This window comes from Theobroma cacao, chromosome 3 (assembly GCF_053813885.1).
Source record: "Theobroma cacao isolate CCN51 chromosome 3, ASM5381388v1, whole genome shotgun sequence".
Lineage (NCBI taxonomy): Eukaryota > Viridiplantae > Streptophyta > Magnoliopsida > Malvales > Malvaceae > Theobroma > Theobroma cacao.
Window position 1 is genome coordinate 10432389 of NC_142641.1, and position 21512 is coordinate 10453900.

At 32.2% G+C, this 21512-nt stretch overlaps 1 protein-coding gene across 1 annotated transcript; it reads right to left on the reverse strand.

The window, feature by feature from the left end:
- Window positions 1-12941: 12941 nt before the first annotated feature.
- Window positions 12942-18639, reverse strand: LOC18604451 (annexin D5-like). Its single transcript, XM_007036940.3, has 6 exons — window positions 18424-18639; window positions 15908-16053; window positions 15507-15725; window positions 14422-14637; window positions 14256-14345; window positions 12942-13537 (listed from the first exon to the last, which is right to left on the reverse strand). The coding sequence occupies exons 1-6, from the start codon at window positions 18497-18499 to the stop codon at window positions 13334-13336; spliced, it is 951 nt and encodes a 316-aa protein (XP_007037002.3). The 5' UTR covers window positions 18500-18639; the 3' UTR covers window positions 12942-13333.
- Window positions 18640-21512: the final 2873 nt, after the last annotated feature.

Genomic DNA, 21512 nt, shown 5'->3' on the forward strand with positions numbered 1-21512 from the left:
GCTTCATTTAATCACTTTTCATTCAATTGAGTTAATACAAGAATTATAAATCCTCATAGTAATCCTTTATAGTACTCATTTTCTATGCCACCGTCGTAATCCTTTATTCACAAATTCGTTACTTAACATTGATGTCCCTTCTCATTAATCTCTCATCCTCTTTATTTCTTAAGATTTGACTTTGATCAATACATTATTGATCTCAATACTCCACAAGGTAATTTATTTCAATGTAGTCGTTGGAATCTACTTAATTAAAACAAATCTTTTACTTTTGGAGTTACTACCTTAGTCATTCTCAACGGCTTGGCTCCTTTTTGAGTCTATACCACAATTAGCAAAGTAAATTTTCTATCACAGATGCATGATCGGGATACTGACCTCAACATATCTATATTATCTATGTGATATGCCACTGTCATCCCTTAGGGCATATTTTATTACCAATATTCACATATCTTTACCATGATAATTTCTCAAATAAATTAAAATTTGTGGGGGAAAACATACTTTACAATTTATATCTCCCTCTATAAGCATCTCCAAAAATCCTCATGTCCTATGTCCCACCTTAGGACAGTCTTCCCATATGGTTCAATAGATCACAACTTCATCACACGCCTAATGATTCATTATTGATAGTATCCCACTATTCTCATAGTCGTAACCGATTATATTCCTTATCTTAAAATTTTACGGTATCACCTTCTAATTCCCTCCATACGCAAATTTATAATCCTTGACTTAACCCCATTAACTAGTGATCAATTCATAGTACTGCAAGGTTTAATCGTTATTAAATCTAATAACTACTGGAACCATTAATGGCTTTCTATTTCTACCTTCAGTACTTATTTAAAATAATCAATCTTGCCACTAAGATAATTATTCATCCTCAATACTTATATTACTAATCTACCTTTATCATACTAAAAGATTTTTATACTCCTTCTGTCTTTTAAACAACTACTCCATTATCCGTTTATATTATACAAGATAAAAGTCAACTCTTAAAACTTTTATACAAGGGATTATTATCCTTCTTATACTGCATCTGCTAAGGATTACAGTATTACAAGCTTCAACAAAGCACTAAACATCTTTAGGATCATTATCATCTTGATCCTTTTTCGAGTCCGTTTCGAGTTCTCCCTTTTTCTTCTCTTGCCATTTACTTACATTGCTCCCACAGCCTGGGGGAGAATGTCTAACGACAATCACTTAATCTCTTACACACCCTGAAAACAAATAGGTCTCTATATGCAGACTCATGCATTATATTCGACTTAATTTAACTTAATCCGGGGCCACGCAGTGTTAGTGTGGATTTCTTAAAACAACTTTAAAATCAAAAACTTTAAAATCCATATCTTTAAAACCGAAATCTTTGATCTTTAAACTATGCTCTGATACCAACCGAATTGTCACGACCCGAAACTCTCATCGAGCCCATGACAACCGCTGCGAAGCCTCGACAGACATTCTTCCCCTGAATGCCCTTCGAGACCTCGCAAGCCTTTTGTATCAGTTTTTCCACTCCTCTCTCTTTTTTTAATAATAAAATAAAATAAAAATATTAATTAAAATAATCTATTTTAATGCAAAACAATATATATATATATTTTTTTTGAAACATCAAAAATTAATTATCTGCACATAAAAACAAAATAAATTTATACATACTGTAATATAGAAAACTAGAGTATGCAATTTAAATTACAATGACACGTGAGCCCTCAAATAACTGAGAAAGTTTAAGTCTATAACCTTGCTTTCTAGGATGCAACTCCGAAATTTACTTCTCGACGCAATTGACAGTCTACTGCCTATTCTGAGTCTGAAAAATGCATAGGAAGAAGGGGTGAGATTATAAAATCCCAGTGAGTAGACAGACATCATCAAAATAATCTAAAGCCGAGTAATAGGAGACAATATAAAAACATTGTATCTCAATAATGTTCATAACGTAAAATTTGTTCAATCTATACCAAACAATTTCTTTTCATCAAATTTCTCGGCTTATGAATTTCACAAAATTGGCCCCTGCCATAATCATTCTCGTGGGTACCTTCGTCAAGGTATCCCACTAAGACCGCCAAGGCTATTAATTGTCACACACACAAACACATTTCACCTCTGACAACACAGTCGTTCCTTGGCATTGGCTGAGTCTCACTTTCACGTGGTGGCTAGCGTGAAGTGTACTCAAATCCTACCTCGGGAGTTATCCTACGCGCCTCTCCAATCGAGGTAAGCTCAATAATTGGGAATCGTGCCCCTCTAATTAGGCTGGCCCACGAAACTCCCATCACTACAGTGCCCACTTTATAATCCACCAACCAATAAAATCACAATAGTATGACATGGCTCACTTAACACATTCAAGGCAAATCAAAGCAGTTCACATATTCTTTAAATCATAAAAATAACCAGTCATACCCACATTTATCATAAGCCATTTAATGTAAAATCATGGATAAACAACACAATCATAGTATACGTCTCCAATTACTCTATTCTTGAAATCATTATTATATTTTCAAAAATTTTATAAAATTATTTTATAAAATCCTATTTTCTCATAAAACACATTAATTTTCCAATTAAACCATTTTTTCATAAAATCACACAATTAAATAAATCTACTCTAGATAATTAAGATGATAGTAAGTTTACTCACTGTACTAGGAGTAGATATACTCCAATTCTGAATCCTCAGGTGTAGTCTTTTACCTGTATCAGATAGCTCACCACCTATGCACAATACATGACACAAAAAATTTAATAATTTGTGTCAAATCAATATATATTATTTTAGGCTCTTATCCATGCGTATGCACTAGATAGGGTGTGAAATGTTTAGACAATCGCTTAATCACAGTGTCCAACCTAACTCGCCTATACACGGTGTAAATTTTTAAAATCTCCAATTCAACTCCAATTCCATCCATTTCAATTTCAATTACCCAATTATATCCACAATACCTCAATGACTGTGAATGTGGTCCAATTTATCAGTTCGAACCATAAATTACGCTTTTACCCCTAATGGGTAAAAATTTCAATTTTTTTGCACCAAAAATTCCCATTTAATTTCCAACCTCATAATTCATCATTTTTCCATCTAATTCTCTTAAAATAAAGTCAACCTCATCCTCACACACCATTGGCTAGATTCGGCCTAGAGAAATTCATGGAGAAAATGAATATTTTTCTTGTTGTTTTACTCATAAACATGCTAAACTAACACTAAACACTAACATAGTTCAAAATCAAATTAATCTAACAACTTTCTCTCTCTAAACCCATATGATCAGATTTGAATCCATCATCAAAACACATAATTTAACCATGGAAAATAAGGAGAACTGCATGGAAATAATAAATATTAAGCTAAGCTTGAAAAATCATACCTTTAAACACTTGATTCCTTGAAAAATCACACTTTTTCTTTGAATTTTCTCACTCTAGGGTTTGTTCTTATTTCTCTCTCTCTCCTACTGGTTTTGGCTGACCCTCCCAATAAAGAATTCTGGAATTTTCAAGCCTTTTAATAGGCTTAATAAAATATTATTATTTTATTTACCTTTTGAATATTTTATTATTTTATTTTTTTCTAGCCATCTTTTTTACTTTCTTTTTCTACCACTCAATCCTCTTCACTTATCCATGTCTTCCATGAAATTTCTAGACTTTTTCAAAGTTTTGGTGGAGCAAATTTTTAAAAATTACACTTTTAACCGCATAAAGTGAAAAATTACATTTTTACCCCAAAAACTGAAAAATTGCCCATAGACATATTTTTCATCCCTTATACTCATACCATTCTCCAATTTGTCAAATGTGATCTAAATTCTCTCAAAATCTCAAATTTTGTCCGTGGGTGGAAAAAATACGATTTTGCCCCTAGATAGTGAAAATTCAGGTTTGACTCCGAATTGATCCTTGAACTTCAAATTACCATTTTGAGTCATCCTTGAACTATGAAACTCTTAATTTCACCTTAAAATTCCTATTTGAACTAGTTCGAGGCTTAATCGACTCAATGGTACCATTAGGGGCAATATCATCTTTTAACAATTTCTCGAACTTCCTAAATATACAAACATTCTATCGAGTATGTGAATGACATTATAATTATTTTACAAAGCAGGGTTTGACACTATCACTCACTCAAGGTCAGCTATGGCTTCATAAAAACTTGGATTTCACGCGCTTACTTCCTTAGGGTCTACTATAGGAGTTACAAGGTCGATTATGGCTATTTTCTACAACAATTAAGCCTCTTCTAATGCAATTTTGACATTGATCTTATCTGAACTAGGCAAAGTGTAAACATAAAAGTTGTAGCCTTATCTTTTAGATTTCCAATGGTTCATAAATCAAGGCAGTTGGACTTCTGTAGTGAGAATTATGCTCAAAATACCATTGTATGTATAGAAAACACACTTAGCCATAGTTGCATGATTTATCACCATAAGATTGACTTGCCTTGTTCTAAGACCGATTGGAGCTTTGTTTCTTCAAGATTCCTTGACATTTTGGCACTTAAATTCAGCTACTTCCTTGTGATCAAATTTTGAGTTGAAAGTGAACTTCATGGCTTGAATAATCTCGGTACTATGTAGATCAACGAACTTCTCATCTTGTGCACCTATCTTGCAACTTAGACATCTCACGAGTGAACATTGGAGAGATCATGAAACCTTGCTCAAGAGAGTTTAACTTTTATACAATTAAGCAATTTAAGCTTAGACATTTATGAATTGAGTTTGTGAAATTTCAATATCATCAAGAATTCACACAACTAAATCAATCAAGCTTGTAATCATATAAGAACAAATGTATGAAAGTTTAAACCATTTCAAGAGCTTGTCAAGGATCACTCAACAATACAAATTTTCTTGAATTCTATCATAAGTGTTGGAGTTTTCAAGAAAAATTTCAATATTAAAGAGTTTTTCCTTATTTTTGGGAATGGAATAAAATTACATATTGAATAAGGCTAAAAGATAATAAATAATTAATTAGATACCAGTTAAATGAACATTGTGAGGATGCTAATACCTTCCTCACACGTAATTGTACTCTCGAACCTAAATCTATTTTATACACCAGAACTTATTCTTTTTAATAAACTTAAGTCAAGCCTAGGACCTCATTAGGAAAAATAGATTTACTTAAGTGGCCAATCGCACCTAAACAAAAAAGATTGATGGCGATTCCTTTTAAGTTAAACTGTTGAGTTTCAAGACTCACACATTATGACATGCCTCATTGAAAAGTGTCGATACTTATGGTATAAAATGTAGTTTTGAGTCGAAAACAAGACCAATTGACCCTCTTTAAGTCCTATATTTCATATAGGCTTAATGATTTCATGAAACATTTGTTTTCCAGAGTATAAACGTTAAAAAATTTCAAACAAAAACATTAAATCAATAGCTCACCACGATAAGTTATATTTTTAACCATAATTCAAAGTTTGGGTTTCATACTAGATAGTCAAGAGATGATTTCAGCTATGAGGAGTAGTCAGTAGTTATTCTTAATAGGCAAGTGAAGAAATTTGTTCCAAAGATGTAGCCTCAGCCAAAGTGCAATGGCATAACCATTCCAGCAATGAGATGACGTTGGAGGCCAAGGATGAGATAAGAATTAAATACCCACATCTATTTTAGGAGTGAAGGTTAGTACACTTGTTTAATTTAAGGACGAACTTTCCAAAAGGGAAAGAATGTGAAAACCTCAACTTTTATAAGAGGTCAATTTAGTAAATCCTTAGATGAGCTTGTAAATTTTCTCTTTAATGCTAATATTTTAAACTATTATCTTTGAAAATTCTTATATTTTAAACTATCAAGTTGATTTGAAGTATAATGGAGAGAGATAGGTCAAAATGATTATATTTTAAAGTGAATTTTATATTCTAAAGCTGAAGTATCGATGCCCATGATGATGTATCAAAGCTTGGCACCCAGAATACTTTTAAAAGGGATTTTGGAGAACACGTTTCGATACTTCATTCACAGGTATCGATACTTGAAACTTGGAAATAAAAGTATCGGTACTTCATACTAGAAATGTTAGCTCAATAAATAAGTGGCAAAAATATCCAAAAGAGGGGTGAATTGGATTTTAAAAATTTGGAATACTTGAAATGAACAACTATAGTCAACTATGGATAAGCTATAGTCAACTGTGGGCATGTTTTCTCCTTGGTAAACCTTTTTCAAAGTTATTTAAACAAACTTATAGTCAACTATAAAGACTTGATAGCCAATCCTAGACCAAATAATCATTTTGAAAGCTTGTAAGTGAAATCTTTTGAAACTTTGATAATAATGATAATTTTAAACAAGTCTACACAATCAAGTAGAAGTAAAAGAACATTTTTGAAATGATTAACACGTTATTTAGTGTAAAGCAATGAAATCAAAATCAAGAACTATTTTCAAGAAATCTTTATAACAAGAAATGAGTGAGTTAAGAAAATATGAGGAAGTTTAACAAAGATGCAAACCAAGGAGATTGAAATAAAAGTAAAGCACAAGTAATTCATGAAATTGGTTTTCTTGAAAGAAAATGTTGCAAAGTGAAGAAAAACAAAGCAAAATAAAAATGAAGAGACAAGTATTTTTATAGAGGTTCAGCTTTCTCAAGTGCCTACGTCCTTTTCCTTGGATCACCAAGGGGTTTCAAATCCACTGAAGAAGTGTACTTTTTAATGAGCTCAAGCATAAACCTGCATAAATTCTTTTCAACTGGATCAAGCGATAACCCCTACAATTGCTTTTTCCTAGCTCAACCACAACCCACAAATGCCTTTTTAACAAGAACAATTGTTGTTGAATTTGCACACGCAAGTACATGTATCGAACAAGTAATATATACAGTAAGTCCAGATTATCGTTCCCACAAGGATTTATTTCTAAAGTTTCACTAAGTACTAAAATTTTAGAACAAATTAATCTTATCTAAGTACTTTGAAAATTGAAGAAAGACTAATTAAAACAAAATTAAAATAAACACTAAATTAGTCAACAAAAATTAAATATATTGAGAAAGCAATAAACTAAATATCTAGGATTATGGGTTCATTCAACACTTCATTTGATATCAGCTTTTCTTATTATTTACATTCATGGGTGGTTTTACTAACCTAGAATCCAAAGCTATGTACAAGTCTCCATCGAGATGCTTGCACAAATACCTAACTTAATTGGGTCACTATATGTCTATAGGAATCAATTAAATAAGGTTCAATAAGTTAATGTTCTAATGTGGCTATGTATGGCAATTGGCGTATGCCTACCCAAATTGCGAATCAGATCACCAAAGTGATGTGAACATACACTATTCAAACTTTAGTCTAAGCTAAAATCTCTCTGCCAAGTCTCAACTAGATTCACAAATCGATTAATTATTAGCCAGACAATCAAAAATATTAAGAATATATTTGAATAAGCAAAACGATACCCATTCATGGTAAATAAAAGAGAAACAAATATTCAGATTACATGTTGAAATCCATCATAATCCTAGAAAGATAATTAAGCTGATAATAACTAATAAAACAACATCCAAAGAAATTTAGCCATGAATCCAAGTCAAAGAAAATAAAAGAAACACACAAAAGTAGAGAAAAAAAACTAAGTGTTGAAGCTTTGCAATCTCAATTCTCTCTCAAATTCTCTTGTTTTCTTGCTTTGTTCTTGGCTCCAAATCTCCATAATAGTTACTTGCTACCTCCCCCTTTAAACCTCTAATAAAGATCCCTTAAATAGACTCCAAGTAACCTAATTTCCAAAATTCAGTCAAATTTTTATTTTTCGAAACTCAAGATAGCGTCGCAGCAATGATTTCTTGGAGCCATGGTGTCGTGACAGACTTTGGTACCACCGTGGTGCTACTTCTTCAATGCTGCGGTGCCATGCTCTCAAGGTTTGTATGATACAATCATCTAGCCCAACGCCACGTCCACAAATTTCCAGTGCTACTGCAGTGGTTCCTTCAGCACCGCAGCCTCCGTCGCCCTGCTACCTTGTGCATAGCTACATCTGTTGAGCATCGTCCAATATGATTTTCACCTCGATATGATCCAAACTAGTTTAGACCTGTCTCTTGAATTTCTAATGGCTTAACAATCACGTCAATTGGACTTTTGGAGTGAAAGATATGCTCCAAATACCGCATCATGTTCAATCCATGCACAATACTGCAATGTTCAGACTTGGACAAATATTTTGATACATAAAAGTTGTAGCCTTTCCTCTTAGTGTTCTATTGGTCTAATAATCACTTCATTTGAAGTTCTTTATAAAGAGATGTGGTCAAAATACCAAAACATATACAAATAAAGCCATCTCCAAACTTGCACAGATTTTCATCAAATGAGCCTTTTTCATCAAATTTTCCACAAAAGTAATAAGAGAAACCAACAATAAATACTCTTAAAGTAATTTAAAACAAAATAACATAAAATTTAACTAAAATAACTTAAATTAACTACTCAACACGTAATCAAACTTAAACTAGAAAAACACCTAAAATGCTATGATCCAAACCTACAATCTCAAAAGTCTAGCTACTTAAGCCCCTAAAATGTGTCAAAATAACTCTACATAATAGAGTTATTAAAAAGCACAATCCTTACAATTGCCTTTTTTCGGGAGCAAGCACAACCATACCAACTTTTCAAGGCTAAGTTAGAACCCTTGTAAGGATGGAAAGAAGGAATAGCAATAATGCCTTTAAGAGGTAGATTTTGCTAAGTAAGTACAAAGGAGGAAGAATGGCTAAATAATGGGTGCAAATATTGGAGTGAAAGCTCAAGTGAAATTGTAGCTCAAGAATGCTTGGTTTTGCTTAGTATTTCTCTATTTTCTCTTCAAGATTTTGATTCTCAAGGGTTTGGCCTTTTTCTCTCTTTTTCCACCCATTGAAATGCTTCCAAAGTGTACCTTTTATAGTTGAAAAAGTCTTGGAGCCATTGGAGATAAATCAAACAAGAAACTAGTCATTTGTCTTTGAGTTTTGTGTCTAACGTTTAGTCGAGTATAGAGCCTCTAAGGTTGACTATGTTCCTTTAAAATTTCAAATTAACACTTCAATAGACGAATACAAGTGTTCTCTAGTCAATCCACTTCCCGAATGCTCGTCAGATTGAGTTCTAGCCTTAGAGGGTCGATTGAAGAGCCTCTAAAGTCGATTAGGGCTTCTCAAAACATCAAATTTTTCATGTGTTCTACTTGAGGGTCAACTAGCAAGGTTATGAGGTCAATTAACACTATGTTTCTTCACAATTTTTCATCTTTTCTATCATAGAGTCGACTAGGGCTTTTGAGTCTTGAATATTCTTATCATTTTTGCATGTGTAGTTGGCTATATCTTCCTTGTAATCAAATGTTGAGCTGAGATTGAACTTATTGACTTGAAATATCCTTGATTTTGTATATATTGATGATCTTTGAGTGCCTTAACATAAACTTCGCCACTTGTGAACCTATCTTGCACTTTTAAGCATCCAAAAGTACTTATTAAGGAGATCATGGAAAGAACTCATTCAAACAAGTTTAACACTCATGCAATTAAGTCATTCAAGCTTATAAGCATTTATAAAGTGAGTGTGTGATTAATAATTTAAATTCACACAAATTAAAGCAATCAAGCTTGTAATTATATAAGAACGAGTGCATGAAAGTTAATTCTTTCAAGAATTTATTAAGGATCCCTCAAATAATGTTCGAGCAAATTATGATCGTTTTGTCATAATCAAAACATATAATCATTTTAAAGCCAACACCTCAACTCAAAGTATCGATATTTGTTCCTGTTTTCACAAAAATAAAAACGCTAAAATAGTATTTTTCACCCTAAAATTTCCTCTTTAAGGCTTTTCTAAAACACTTTTGCACTTAGTTCGCCACTTTTTGCCTTTTCCCTCAACTCTTAACCCCTTTTTACCACTCTCACTCACAAACCTCCATTTTTGAAGACTTGAATTTGGTTTTTGATTTTGAAACTAACAAGGGTAAGTTTTCCACTCTAAAGCTTTTCAAATCTCTAGTTTCAAATATGATTTTTACCTTTCTCTATAGATTTGGGTTTCTCTCTCTAAGGGTTTGGTGTTCAAATTGATTTTCTCTCACTACAAGCTCACTAAGGTAAGAGGAAGATAGATTTAAGTGTTTAAATTGTTAGTTTACCTTTGAACAGTAGATTAACAAGTTAAAAAGTTAAATTAGACAAGATTTAGTTAGGGTTTGTAATAGCTTAACTTCAAATTACGAGATTAATAGTTTAAAATGAGTTTACGATTGAATGATTATTGTCATAGGATCTGTTGAAACTCCAAAGATTAATTTGGAGTGAGGTGTCAGTGTTTTGATCGCATGTTAGTTGACGAATCAATCAAAGTGGATAAACACGATGTTTTAATTATTTAAATACGTATTAAACTAAACCTTTTTATCAAATGTTTTTAAATGATGTTTTCAAAGGTATTTATGTTATGTAAATACTTATACTATGTATTAGTTTTACAAAGAGGGTCGAGCTCTTTCAAATGTTTTCCTTCAAAATGATTTAGAATGGTATGTGAATTGATGATTGAACATTGCTTATGTGAGTATGCATGAATGTGATAGCACGTTTGAGATATAGATGTTAAATTCCCTTTTTACATGTGTATTGATTTATATGCTAATGATACAAGTTTAAATGTTGATTGGTGTTGTGGTACATTATAGATGTGTTGAATACCATTCAAATATGTTGCCTTGACTTGAGGCATGGGACCACTTGATTTAATGTCCTAGATAGTGGGGACTGTACCATTGTCCAAGAAATGTCTTAATTAACGGGGATCATACCATTATCCATGAAATGTCCTAGATAGTGGGGACCTTACCATTATTCGTGAATTGTCCTAAATACTGGGGATCATACCATTGTCCTTGTGTTATGTCTATTGTAGTGATTTTTTTATGTTTGGAAAGTAAGTACAATGGATGGGCTAAATTATAGGTTATGAGTTGTAATGAGGTGCTGTTCAATAGTCAAAGGTGTTATCTTGTTGAATTCTAGTAAAATCTTACTTTATATGATTGCCCTTAAAGATAGGAAGGTAGTTGGAATTGCATATTTCTAGAAATTGCCCAAATTTATGAGTTCTATGAATGAAGTATTGGTACTTCATAAATGAAGTATGGATACCTAGAAAGCAGCATGCCCTAAAAGGCATTTTATGCGAAAAGTATTGATACTTTCGTAAGAGGTATCAATATACTTGGCATCCAGAAAGCCTTTTAGATGAAAAGTTCAATACCTCTCAATGAGGTATCAATACCAAAGGTATAGAACAACCTATTTTCTCCCTTTTAATGACTTTTCACTTGTTTTTAACTCCCCTTTTCAATCCAAACTCTTATGTGACTTTGTTTTCAATTAAAATCATTTTAATTGGTCTTGTAACAACATTTTTAATAAGGATTTGGAAGAAAAATTATGGTTATCTCTAAATTCATGTTTATATTAAAATTGTGATTATGTAAAAGTTCTTCCTCTATGGCTTGTCCCCTTCCCATGTCTACTCACTGAGTTTTATAACGCACTCACAAAAGATGTACTTGTTTTGTTTCAAATCAATAGCTAGCTTAGCTTGTCACTTGTGGAGAAGTCTCACATCTTGTATCTTGGTAGGTGTGATAAAGCTTTCTTTCAAGCCTTTACTGTCATTACACTCTGTTGTGGTGTTGAGTCGAGTCTTTATTATTATGTTTATATGATGTTGAACACTTTTATGTATGTAGCCATGAATTGGCATAATGCTTGATATGTTTATTACACGTGAATGAATGTGATGGCTCGAAAGCCTATATGAGCACCCAAAGTGTGTGTATGATGTTGATATTAAAGGATATATGAAACTATATGTGATATGGATTTTGATTATTAAATGAAAGATTTAACCATAATTTATGATGATGATTCCATACTATATGATAGCGCACTTGATTAAGTGCACCATTGTTTGTGATTATATGTTTATAAGTGATGAGTTAAAGGTTTGTTTGAGTCTAATGGGCTATACCCATATAGGACCTTGCACTGGTTATGACCACGGAATCAAGTCCTGACATCTTCGAAACTCTACAGATGAGTGGCAATGTGGCTTTGCATTGCACCTTAGGAAATGCATGGAGTACCGTGTGGAGCTTTAGGGGGGTATATCAAGGATTATGTCTTGCATAGGACTTAGGCCATTGCAAAATTGATCTTTAAATTAACAGCAAGCTAATTGTGCAAGCCATTAATTCCCCTCTTGTTTATCCATGCTTCAACTGGGACTTGATTCAAGCTATTTAGGGTCTTTTTCATAGTCAATGGCAAGTTGGTATTCATCATGTCATCCAAGGGCGCAATGCCTTGGCAGATTTTATGGCTAATAAAGGTTTTTCTTTGGATGAAGAATTTATTAGTTTTGATTCTCCTCCTATTAGAGCTTGGGACCTATTAATGAATGATGTTATAGGGCGATGCTTCTTTTATCCCTTTGATAATATATATATATATATAACTTAGAGAATTCTCACTTCAAGAATATTAAAAAACATCAATTACTCTATTGAAAGAGATTTCATTATTGGATTATTTTTAATATTTTATTAAATAAAATTACATCTAGATTAAATCCTATTCTCTTTTTACTATTTCCTTTTTTTTACACCTTTCTTTACATTTTTATTATTATTGTTTTTCTTTAAAAATAAATAAGAATCTTTTAATATTGAAATCTTTTGTAAATTTTACCAACACGCTTTGTAAAATTTAAGAAAATTTTCTTAGCTAAAAATTCCCAAGAAAATTGGTAAATATTTTCATACAAGGTAATGTTATTTTATCCTACATTGGAACAGTCCACCTACCGCCAAATGACATGGTAATAATAAATAACAAATTCATAGATGCTGAATTCCAGTACGGACATCACTGAACCAGTCTGGCACGTGCCGTACATACAGATTCACCTTAGAGAAAAAACCCTCCAAGACAAGCTATCATTAAACCAGATAGGCCTATAAGCATAGACAGAGGCAGCAGTTCATTTTGCCCAAGGCCCATACATGGTGGGTCATCACCTAATAGAGTCTGCAATCACTTCCCATCTTACCAATATTTAACAAATACATCAAGCGTTACAAAAGGAAGTGGATCCACTGAAACATAATTCACACGAATTGACCTTTCGGTTCCATTGCTTACACACAGTTTAACTTCTAAATAGCATGTACCTCTTACTTTATGCAACCCATTATTTACGTGCTTTATGCTAATGGTTCGGTCCCAAAAGAGAGAGAAGAAAGGTCCTGTAGTGGCCTGATGTTTCTGAGTGAACTGCATCATTCAAGGTCTTTTTATATTTTCTCAGGTACTCAGCTTTTATATACTGCATATCTATCTCAGTCCTCGTCACAATGACCCTAATCAGTGTAGTGTCATCAGTTCCCAGACCTTTCATTGCCTTATGCAGTACCTGTATGATTAGAGTTTCCAGATATGTAATTATGATAACAAACATATAAATACTGGCATTATAATTCCATAAACAAATGTTCCTCAAAAGGTTTTTAGAACTTTTATTACCTCAACGGCAAAAGCAAGTTGATCTCAGTTTCTTACAGGCAAAAATGTTGAGACAAGGAATCAATGACGTGACAATATCCACAATCAAAAGAGAAATATAGGGTAGAGAGTACAGAAGAACAAAAAAATGAAAGGAACAAAAGAATCAGGATGGTAATCCACTGTCACAATTACTACACCAGAAAACATGATATAATTCTACAGTACATGAGCAGCACATCTTGTGAAATGGATTCTCAAGGATCCGATTATCTTCAAAGTATATTTTATTCAACAAAGAAACTAACAGCCTATGCTAATACAGATATGATACCAACTTCCCATTTCATTTGAAAACTTTTCAAGCACCTACAGCCCACACACGCATACAAACAAACATTCACTGGTACACCACGTATTCTAGTTCTCCATCTTCAAAGACCAAGGCTTATGTTATCCTGGTTACAGTTTCAAAAAATGAACAGGACTATTGAACATAGAAAGATGCACTTTCTATCCCTAGACAGTTACTGCCTGTCATATTATTTACTTCATCACATCCCATCACTAAAACCAAGTGTAGCATATGAAACAAACAGCTATAATCTTGAGGAATAAAAACCATATACCTTAGCAAAGTACTTTGCAGGATTCTCTGAGCATTTTAAAATTGTCAAGAGACCATGCTCAAACTTCCCAGATGTTTCACTCTTCACTGCCTGAAAAAAGTTCAATTTGGTTAAACATTTCAACAACAATTCAAATGAAAGAGATGAGAAAACAAAAAAAAATAACCTTTTTTAGGGAGCCCCCATACATGTCATGATAAGCAGGACTAATAGCTCCAAGCTGTGCCCTACTTCTTTCACTAAATATGCGGATAAAAGTTTTCTCATCAGTTCCCAATTTCTTCTCCCCTGCTTTATAAAGGGCCTTTGCATCCTTCAGAGCCATCTCTCTATCAACTTCAAGACCTTCATAACGGAAGGTGCTTACATATGCAAGCAAAAGCTACAAAAAGGATGTTAAATCATGATATCAGTGCCTTTAAATTTCTTCTCAATATCTAGGAAATGTATTTAAAGGTTGGTAGAAGGGATAATAATGCTTTTAATTTCCCAAATAGAAAGGGAAAAAGAGACAAGAAGTTGCCTGTGACATGCTTTTTATACCTGACTTACTTAAACACTCAACTATAACTAAGACTCTCCTAATCAAGACCATAGGCTAAACTCCCAATCTTTGGACATTTTAATTTTTCACCTTTTAACAAACACATCCCTGTAAGTGACTTTTGCTCAAGTCTTGATACACTAAAGAGGGTAACAACAAGAAAATACTATGCAGGGTCAGCTATATGGACCATATTGCACCACTATGCCCCTTCTATCTATAAAAGTGAGATCCATTTTAATAGTTTTCATCCAAGTTCTTTTTGGTTTTACTCTCCTATTTAGTAAAGAGAAAGCGTAAGTTGAACAAAACTAGAAGAAATAAGACTTAAAGCACCCAAGCTTTTGGCTGAATAATAAGTGCATGTATCCCCTGCTCAATGAGCTGAGTTCAAAAACTGCCTTCCCCTAAATCAAAGAGAGAGAGGGGTACTTCAGATAATTTTATACCCTCCCCATGAATAAAAAACAACAGTAATAAAGTACTAGAAGATCAATGCATCAAGAAGAAAATGCTTGTTCAAAGAAAGACATGAACACATGATATGCTAATCAGGTGTATTAAAAGGTTGTCTTTTTCACAGGTGAAAATATAAAAGTAAAAAACATTTCAATATTCCCAAAACAGGGCAACTAGGATGCTCAGCTCCAAAGAGATCAACCAAATTTGACAAGAATCATATTAAAGTGTTCATCTGGAAAACGTACTTTTTTATGATCACCGGAGGTGTGTCCTTCAATATCTTGCTCGAGAAAAACCCCAAACTTTGAATGGTAATTTTGTTTAATTAATTGAATCTGGGATGGGGTGCGAGAACATATAACTTCAGTGGCACCATTAAGGTTTGTTACATCTGCCAAAAGGGCCTGCCTAATGACTATTGCATCACGTCCTGCAGGATCATGCATCCATAGCAAGACAGCAGTCTGAAAAATTAAAGACAGGATATAACATGAAATTCAACATGTGCATGTTCACACACAAATACTTACCCTTCTTAGAGTTTAAAATAGGCAATAAAAAGGTTTTACTCACAGTATTTATATGATCAATAAATGGAAGCTCTGTAAAAACCAAAATAGCAGAGAAGACATACAAAGATAGGTACCTCTAATTTTCCACTGAGCTCCGAAGCCAGGCGTTTGGAAAGGTCATCAGAATACATAGTTCTATACTCTTGTTGAATGAGAGAACGCTGCATTGCATCCCTATGGGCAAGAATATTGACAACTGCTGCAGTATCACATCCTAGCCCTAGACGGGAAAGACAAACAGGAAAAAATGTAAAAGAAATATTATTTTAACCTTTTCTACATAGAATCAATTCTTTTCTACATATTACATATTAATGTGAAATCTTGATCCTATAGTCACAATTAATGCTTCCAACAAAGAAAAGTGACTAGGTAAGTGATACCACCACTTGGAGGTTCTCCATAAGAACTCAAACCATTGGTTGCCTCAATTAAGATAATTAAAGCATTCTAACAAAAATTTCTGTGCGACAAACACAGAGAGCAAATTAAACAGGCTATAAAAGACAAAATAACTCTAAAATAAGATATAAAAGGTACTTCAAGCAATCAACATGTTCATCTCATGCATAAAATAGATCATACAGCTTGTATGCTGAAAATCAATAGATTTCTAAGTCTTTTCATTAAGTAACTTAGAAGTCACAACTGCACAAACAATTATAAAGATAAAAGAAACCTATAAAAGTGTAAAATATCAGTGGCTAGAGTAAGAATTCAACTAGAAATAATACTTTCTAAAACTCAAATTTACGGTTTTATGAATGAACAGTAACACACAAGTGCAATGCAGCCTGCCAATACAAGAAACTTTGCAGAGCATTATCAAAATTTCTTTGCAACAAAAACTCTGCTTCTGACATTTAACATCTAACAAATTGATTGTTGTTCCTGAAAATGAAGAGAATGCTTTGATTTTGTTAGACAGGGAGCTATTTAATAGTAATCTACACAAAAACAAAATAAAAAAAAAAGAAAAGAAACAAATGCTAGCGGCAAAGAAACCTGACAATAAAGAAGAATTTAGCAGGTAAAGTAGTTGAAGTCTAACTTGGAACAGCTTCAATTTTTATCTTGAAATTCAAAAGAACAATTTTATTTGATGTAAGGGAAGCCAAGTTATGGTTAAGGCAGCATGCAATACTAGTCTGCAGTAAAGTTTCAACAGGATAAACACCAAACTTTGTTAGCAACACATTGTTGAATGAAGGGTAAAACATTGCTCATACACATACATGCAACATACATATTTCAAATTTTTGACATAAAAATCAAGAGACTGAGGGAGGGAAAAGAGGGAAGGAAGGGGTGGGGGGAGCAGCACAAAGACGTGTCAATGCAACATGCAACTTCCAAAATAGATTTTGGGTGATTAGAGTGATCTAGAAAAAACAATTAACAAGAATATTAGCTAGGGAACTCTACAAGGGTAGAGGTAAGATGAGATCAGGGGTTACGAATAGATGCATATGACAAAGTGGATAAAGAAAAGCACAGCATAGGGAATTGCTCCGCAACTTGGGACATCAGAAACAATGAAAGAGGTACCTTTTCCAACCTTGTGAATTTTGGTGTTTCTTTTTTCCTTTTCTACAGTCACAGAGCATTATCTATCTCATTTGCTGACATACGCAAATTTCCACAAATCACATTAAAAATTGGTTCTTTATTTTTTACTATTTTCATAATTATCTGCACAATGCACTTCAAGTAGACCTTTACATTGTGCTATCAGAATTCATTTTGGCAAAGGAGTTTCGCCTCTTGTTTCTGACATACATCAGATTTGAATCACGTAATAGAAGAGAAGCTGAAGTCAGATTCTAGGTACAAGTAGAGTCAAAGAGTCTTTGTTAGAATGATATTCGGCTCATTTACTGAATTGATCCAGAAAGAAGCAAAAAATACATGTTTTATTGGAGTGAAGGTTCAAAGTGAAAGAATAAATTTGTTGTCAAGTAATCCCTTTCACAAGGTGAAGCAGAAAGAATAAGTCCATTGAGGTGCCTACATGGAGCATTTGAGTGAGGATGTATAAATTATTCTTGGACATAAACCAAGAGCACTTCCGAGACTTTCAAATTTTGTAGTGGATTATAGTCCGAATCACAACAAAGAATTCGCTCTTTATGATTCTTTCATGAAGAAAATCTTTCCGTGGCTGCACTTGTTAACAATGTGAAATTCAGTTATTCGATTGCAGAGTAGAATTCTATAGTGCGCACGGCTTTCAGCATAGCCATAGACATCATTGCTACACAAATTCCCAACATGGTCCGTATAAAATTTTGATTTGTATAGCAGGAATTAGCAGTGAAAAGGAAACTCTATAAGCATATGGATTGACTTCTAGAAGAAAAAGAAAACTGAAATCAGACTCGGGGTTTACTTCTTTCTACAACAGTTGATTCCTGAATATCCCAAATGAGATCAGACTCGGGGTTTAAAACAGATGACTGCAAAGGGCCAAAAAGAAAAGGCGGTATCATGTATATCGCAGGACCAACCTAGGCCTTTCAACTAGAGCCTACAGAGAGAGAGGACGTAGCAGTTGACCGAAAAGCAAAGAAAGCAAGATAGAAAAATTTACCCTTGAAAGCACGGTAAAGCTGAATAGCATCGTCTCTAGGAGAGGTAGGGACTGGCGGAACGCTCAAGGTCGACATTTGCTTCTCTTAAAGCAGCACAGTGAGTCAATTGTTCCAATTCTGGTGGTTTTGTTTTTTGAGATTGAAACTTCCAGGATTAGATGCCTCCCTCTGCAACAAACCGACCTCCCTCCGCCCAATTTGTAGTCCGACACGACACGTCACCACCGCTACGACTCTTTTAACTCGCACATGTGTTCGACTACTTCTACATGTATTGTCGTTTTCTGCAGACATCATGTCATTCTCCAAAAGAAAACTAAAGCTCTGATCACAATTTACTACCAATCTTTTGAGATAAGTATCATGAGTCAAAAGCCTTTGCTCTTTTTTTTTTTTTAAGGAAGTCCTAAACCTTTTGCTTTAAAATGGAATAATCTAAAATAGCTATTTTTATCCAAATTTAAAATAAAATTATTCTTTTTTTTTTTAGGACATGCTTAGTTGAGAGGAATAAAATAACCATTTCTCTCCTATTCTCATTTTTTAGATAAAGCTACATTTAGTTCAATGAAATGGTTATTCTTTAGAATAATCATTTTAAGAGAAGCCTGAATAGTTATTATTAAGGCCCCTTTGGTAATAGCTATTCCAAATTATTGAGAAAAAAAATTGATTAAACAAATATACCCTTTTATAATTTAAAAAATTACCTTATAAAAAATACTAAACCTATTTTTTCTTTCTCTTCCTCACTCCTCTCTCTAAAGCGCAAAAGACACAAAATTTTTTACTTTATTTTCAAAAAAAAGGAAATGAAAATATTTAAATATTATTTAATATATTAATATTATTTCACTATAATAAATATTATAAAGCATATTACTTAATATTATTATTTGAATATAATAAATGTAACAAAGAATATTATTTAGTATTATTTAAATTTAATGAAGAATATATTTTATCTTTTAATATTAAATATTATTTAATTATAATAAAAGGTTTAATTATCTTCTAATACAAAATATTATTAAATTATAATAAAAATATGTTTGTATTTTGGTGAAAATATTATTTAATTATAGTAAAAGTTATTTTGATTTTATTGCTCAGAATATTTTTATTTTTTAACAAAATAAATTCTTCAATTTTAATAAAGAGTATTTATTTCTTATCATAGTTTTTTTTGTTTTTTAATTAAAAAATCTTTAAATTTTAATAAAGGGTATTTTTATCATTTACTCATTATTCCTTAACTATTCTTAAAATTATTCTTGCCAACCAAATAATAGAATAAATAATAATAGCAATTTCTATCCTATTCCATTCTCATGAATCAATCTACATAATAGCTATTCTTCCTCTATTCTATTCCCTTGGAATGACTGTTCTATTCTTATTCTATTCTTTCCAGTGAACCAAGCATGCCATTAGTGCTTTATTTACACTTTTAAAACCACCATTCTTTTTTTAATCCTCATGTTTTTATCTCAAATGGAACACAGACCTTTTATTGCAAATAGTCTCACCAAATTTTCAAAAGTTTTCTTTAGCTATGAGTTTATATAAATTATGTTATTTATTTAATAAGATAAAGTTTTTAAAATAAATATGACTTAAAGAGGAAGTATAATGTGTTACTAAAAGAATGCCTACGCATTGCGTTTGGGTAAAATTAGTATTTTTAAGAGACCAATTGTTGTATTGATTATTAGATACATTTGGGTGGGAGAAGATATGAAAGAAGTACATGGTCTATTACGTATTATATATTGTTGTTGCACAAAGGCTTTGATACTAAGACTATTACGTATTATATATTGTTGTTGCAACAAAAGTTTTTATATTAATTTTGAATGATTAAATATCTAAACAAGTCCCCAAACTATATCAAAAATGTTAGTTTAATTTATATCTTTTTATTGCATTCAAATAAGTTCCTGAACTTTTATTTTGGGTTCAATAAACCCTTTTTACTAATTGTTGACTAACTTTTGCTAATCAACAATACAATTAGCAATTTTTAATGCCACATCAATTTTAACATGACATCTTGGCGCGTCATCTTGATAACGTCAATGCCATGTGACGGATGATGTGGCATCAACAATTGCTTACTCATAATTAGGATTTTCCTTTTCAAATATCCAAAAATAATTGGTTAGGAATTTGAAACAAAAAATTAAAAAAAAACCCTAATTGTTTCAAATTGATTACCATTTTTTTAATTAAAACCAAGGGTAAAGGGTAATGTATCTTGGGGGAGCCATGCCCAAAATTTTTAAAATTTTTTATTTATTATATATTTTAAATAATTTTCTCAAAATAATTTTTTAGTTAATAATTAATACAAATAAAAAATTAGTAAATTGACCTTACAAACCCTACTCAATTTTTTTTTAATTCTTAAATTTCTCTTCACCCCTTTCTCTCTTGTCTTTTTCTATTTTCTTTTCTTTTTTTTTTTATTTTTGCTTTACTCTCTGTAACTTAATACTGAAACACACTTCATTCTTCAAAAGAGATTGATGAGCTTGTGAGCTTGAATGAGGAAGGACGTGATCACTCACCATCATTGTATAAAATTAGAAAAAGATAAAGTTTTCTCATTTTTTTTCTTTCTATTTATATATTTAATCACTGTGTGAAATTTTGTATATCATATTTAACTTTTTTATACTTTATGCATTATACTTTTATATTTAGTATTTTAAGTTTAAATAGAAATAAAATAAAAATATTGGATATTAACTGCATTAATTTTTTTTAGGTTCAATTAAAGTATGAGTAAGTTGATAACGATCGACAAATTCTTCAAAAAATATGTTAATTTTCCAAATAATTCTTCTACACTTGAGCCATCAAGTCGTTCGAGCTCAATCTAAAAGAAATTGTTGGTTAAATTTAACATATTGGTTTTAAAAAATTTTAACCTTTATTCCTCTTCGTCTTTGGCCCCTCAATAGAAGTTAGTTAACTCCACCCCTGATTAAACCATCCTTTCTAATTAAAAAAAAAATTAATCCAACTTTTCCAATTCGATTGAAGTATTGTTGTTCGACTAAAAGTTGGTACAGAAAAATTTGAG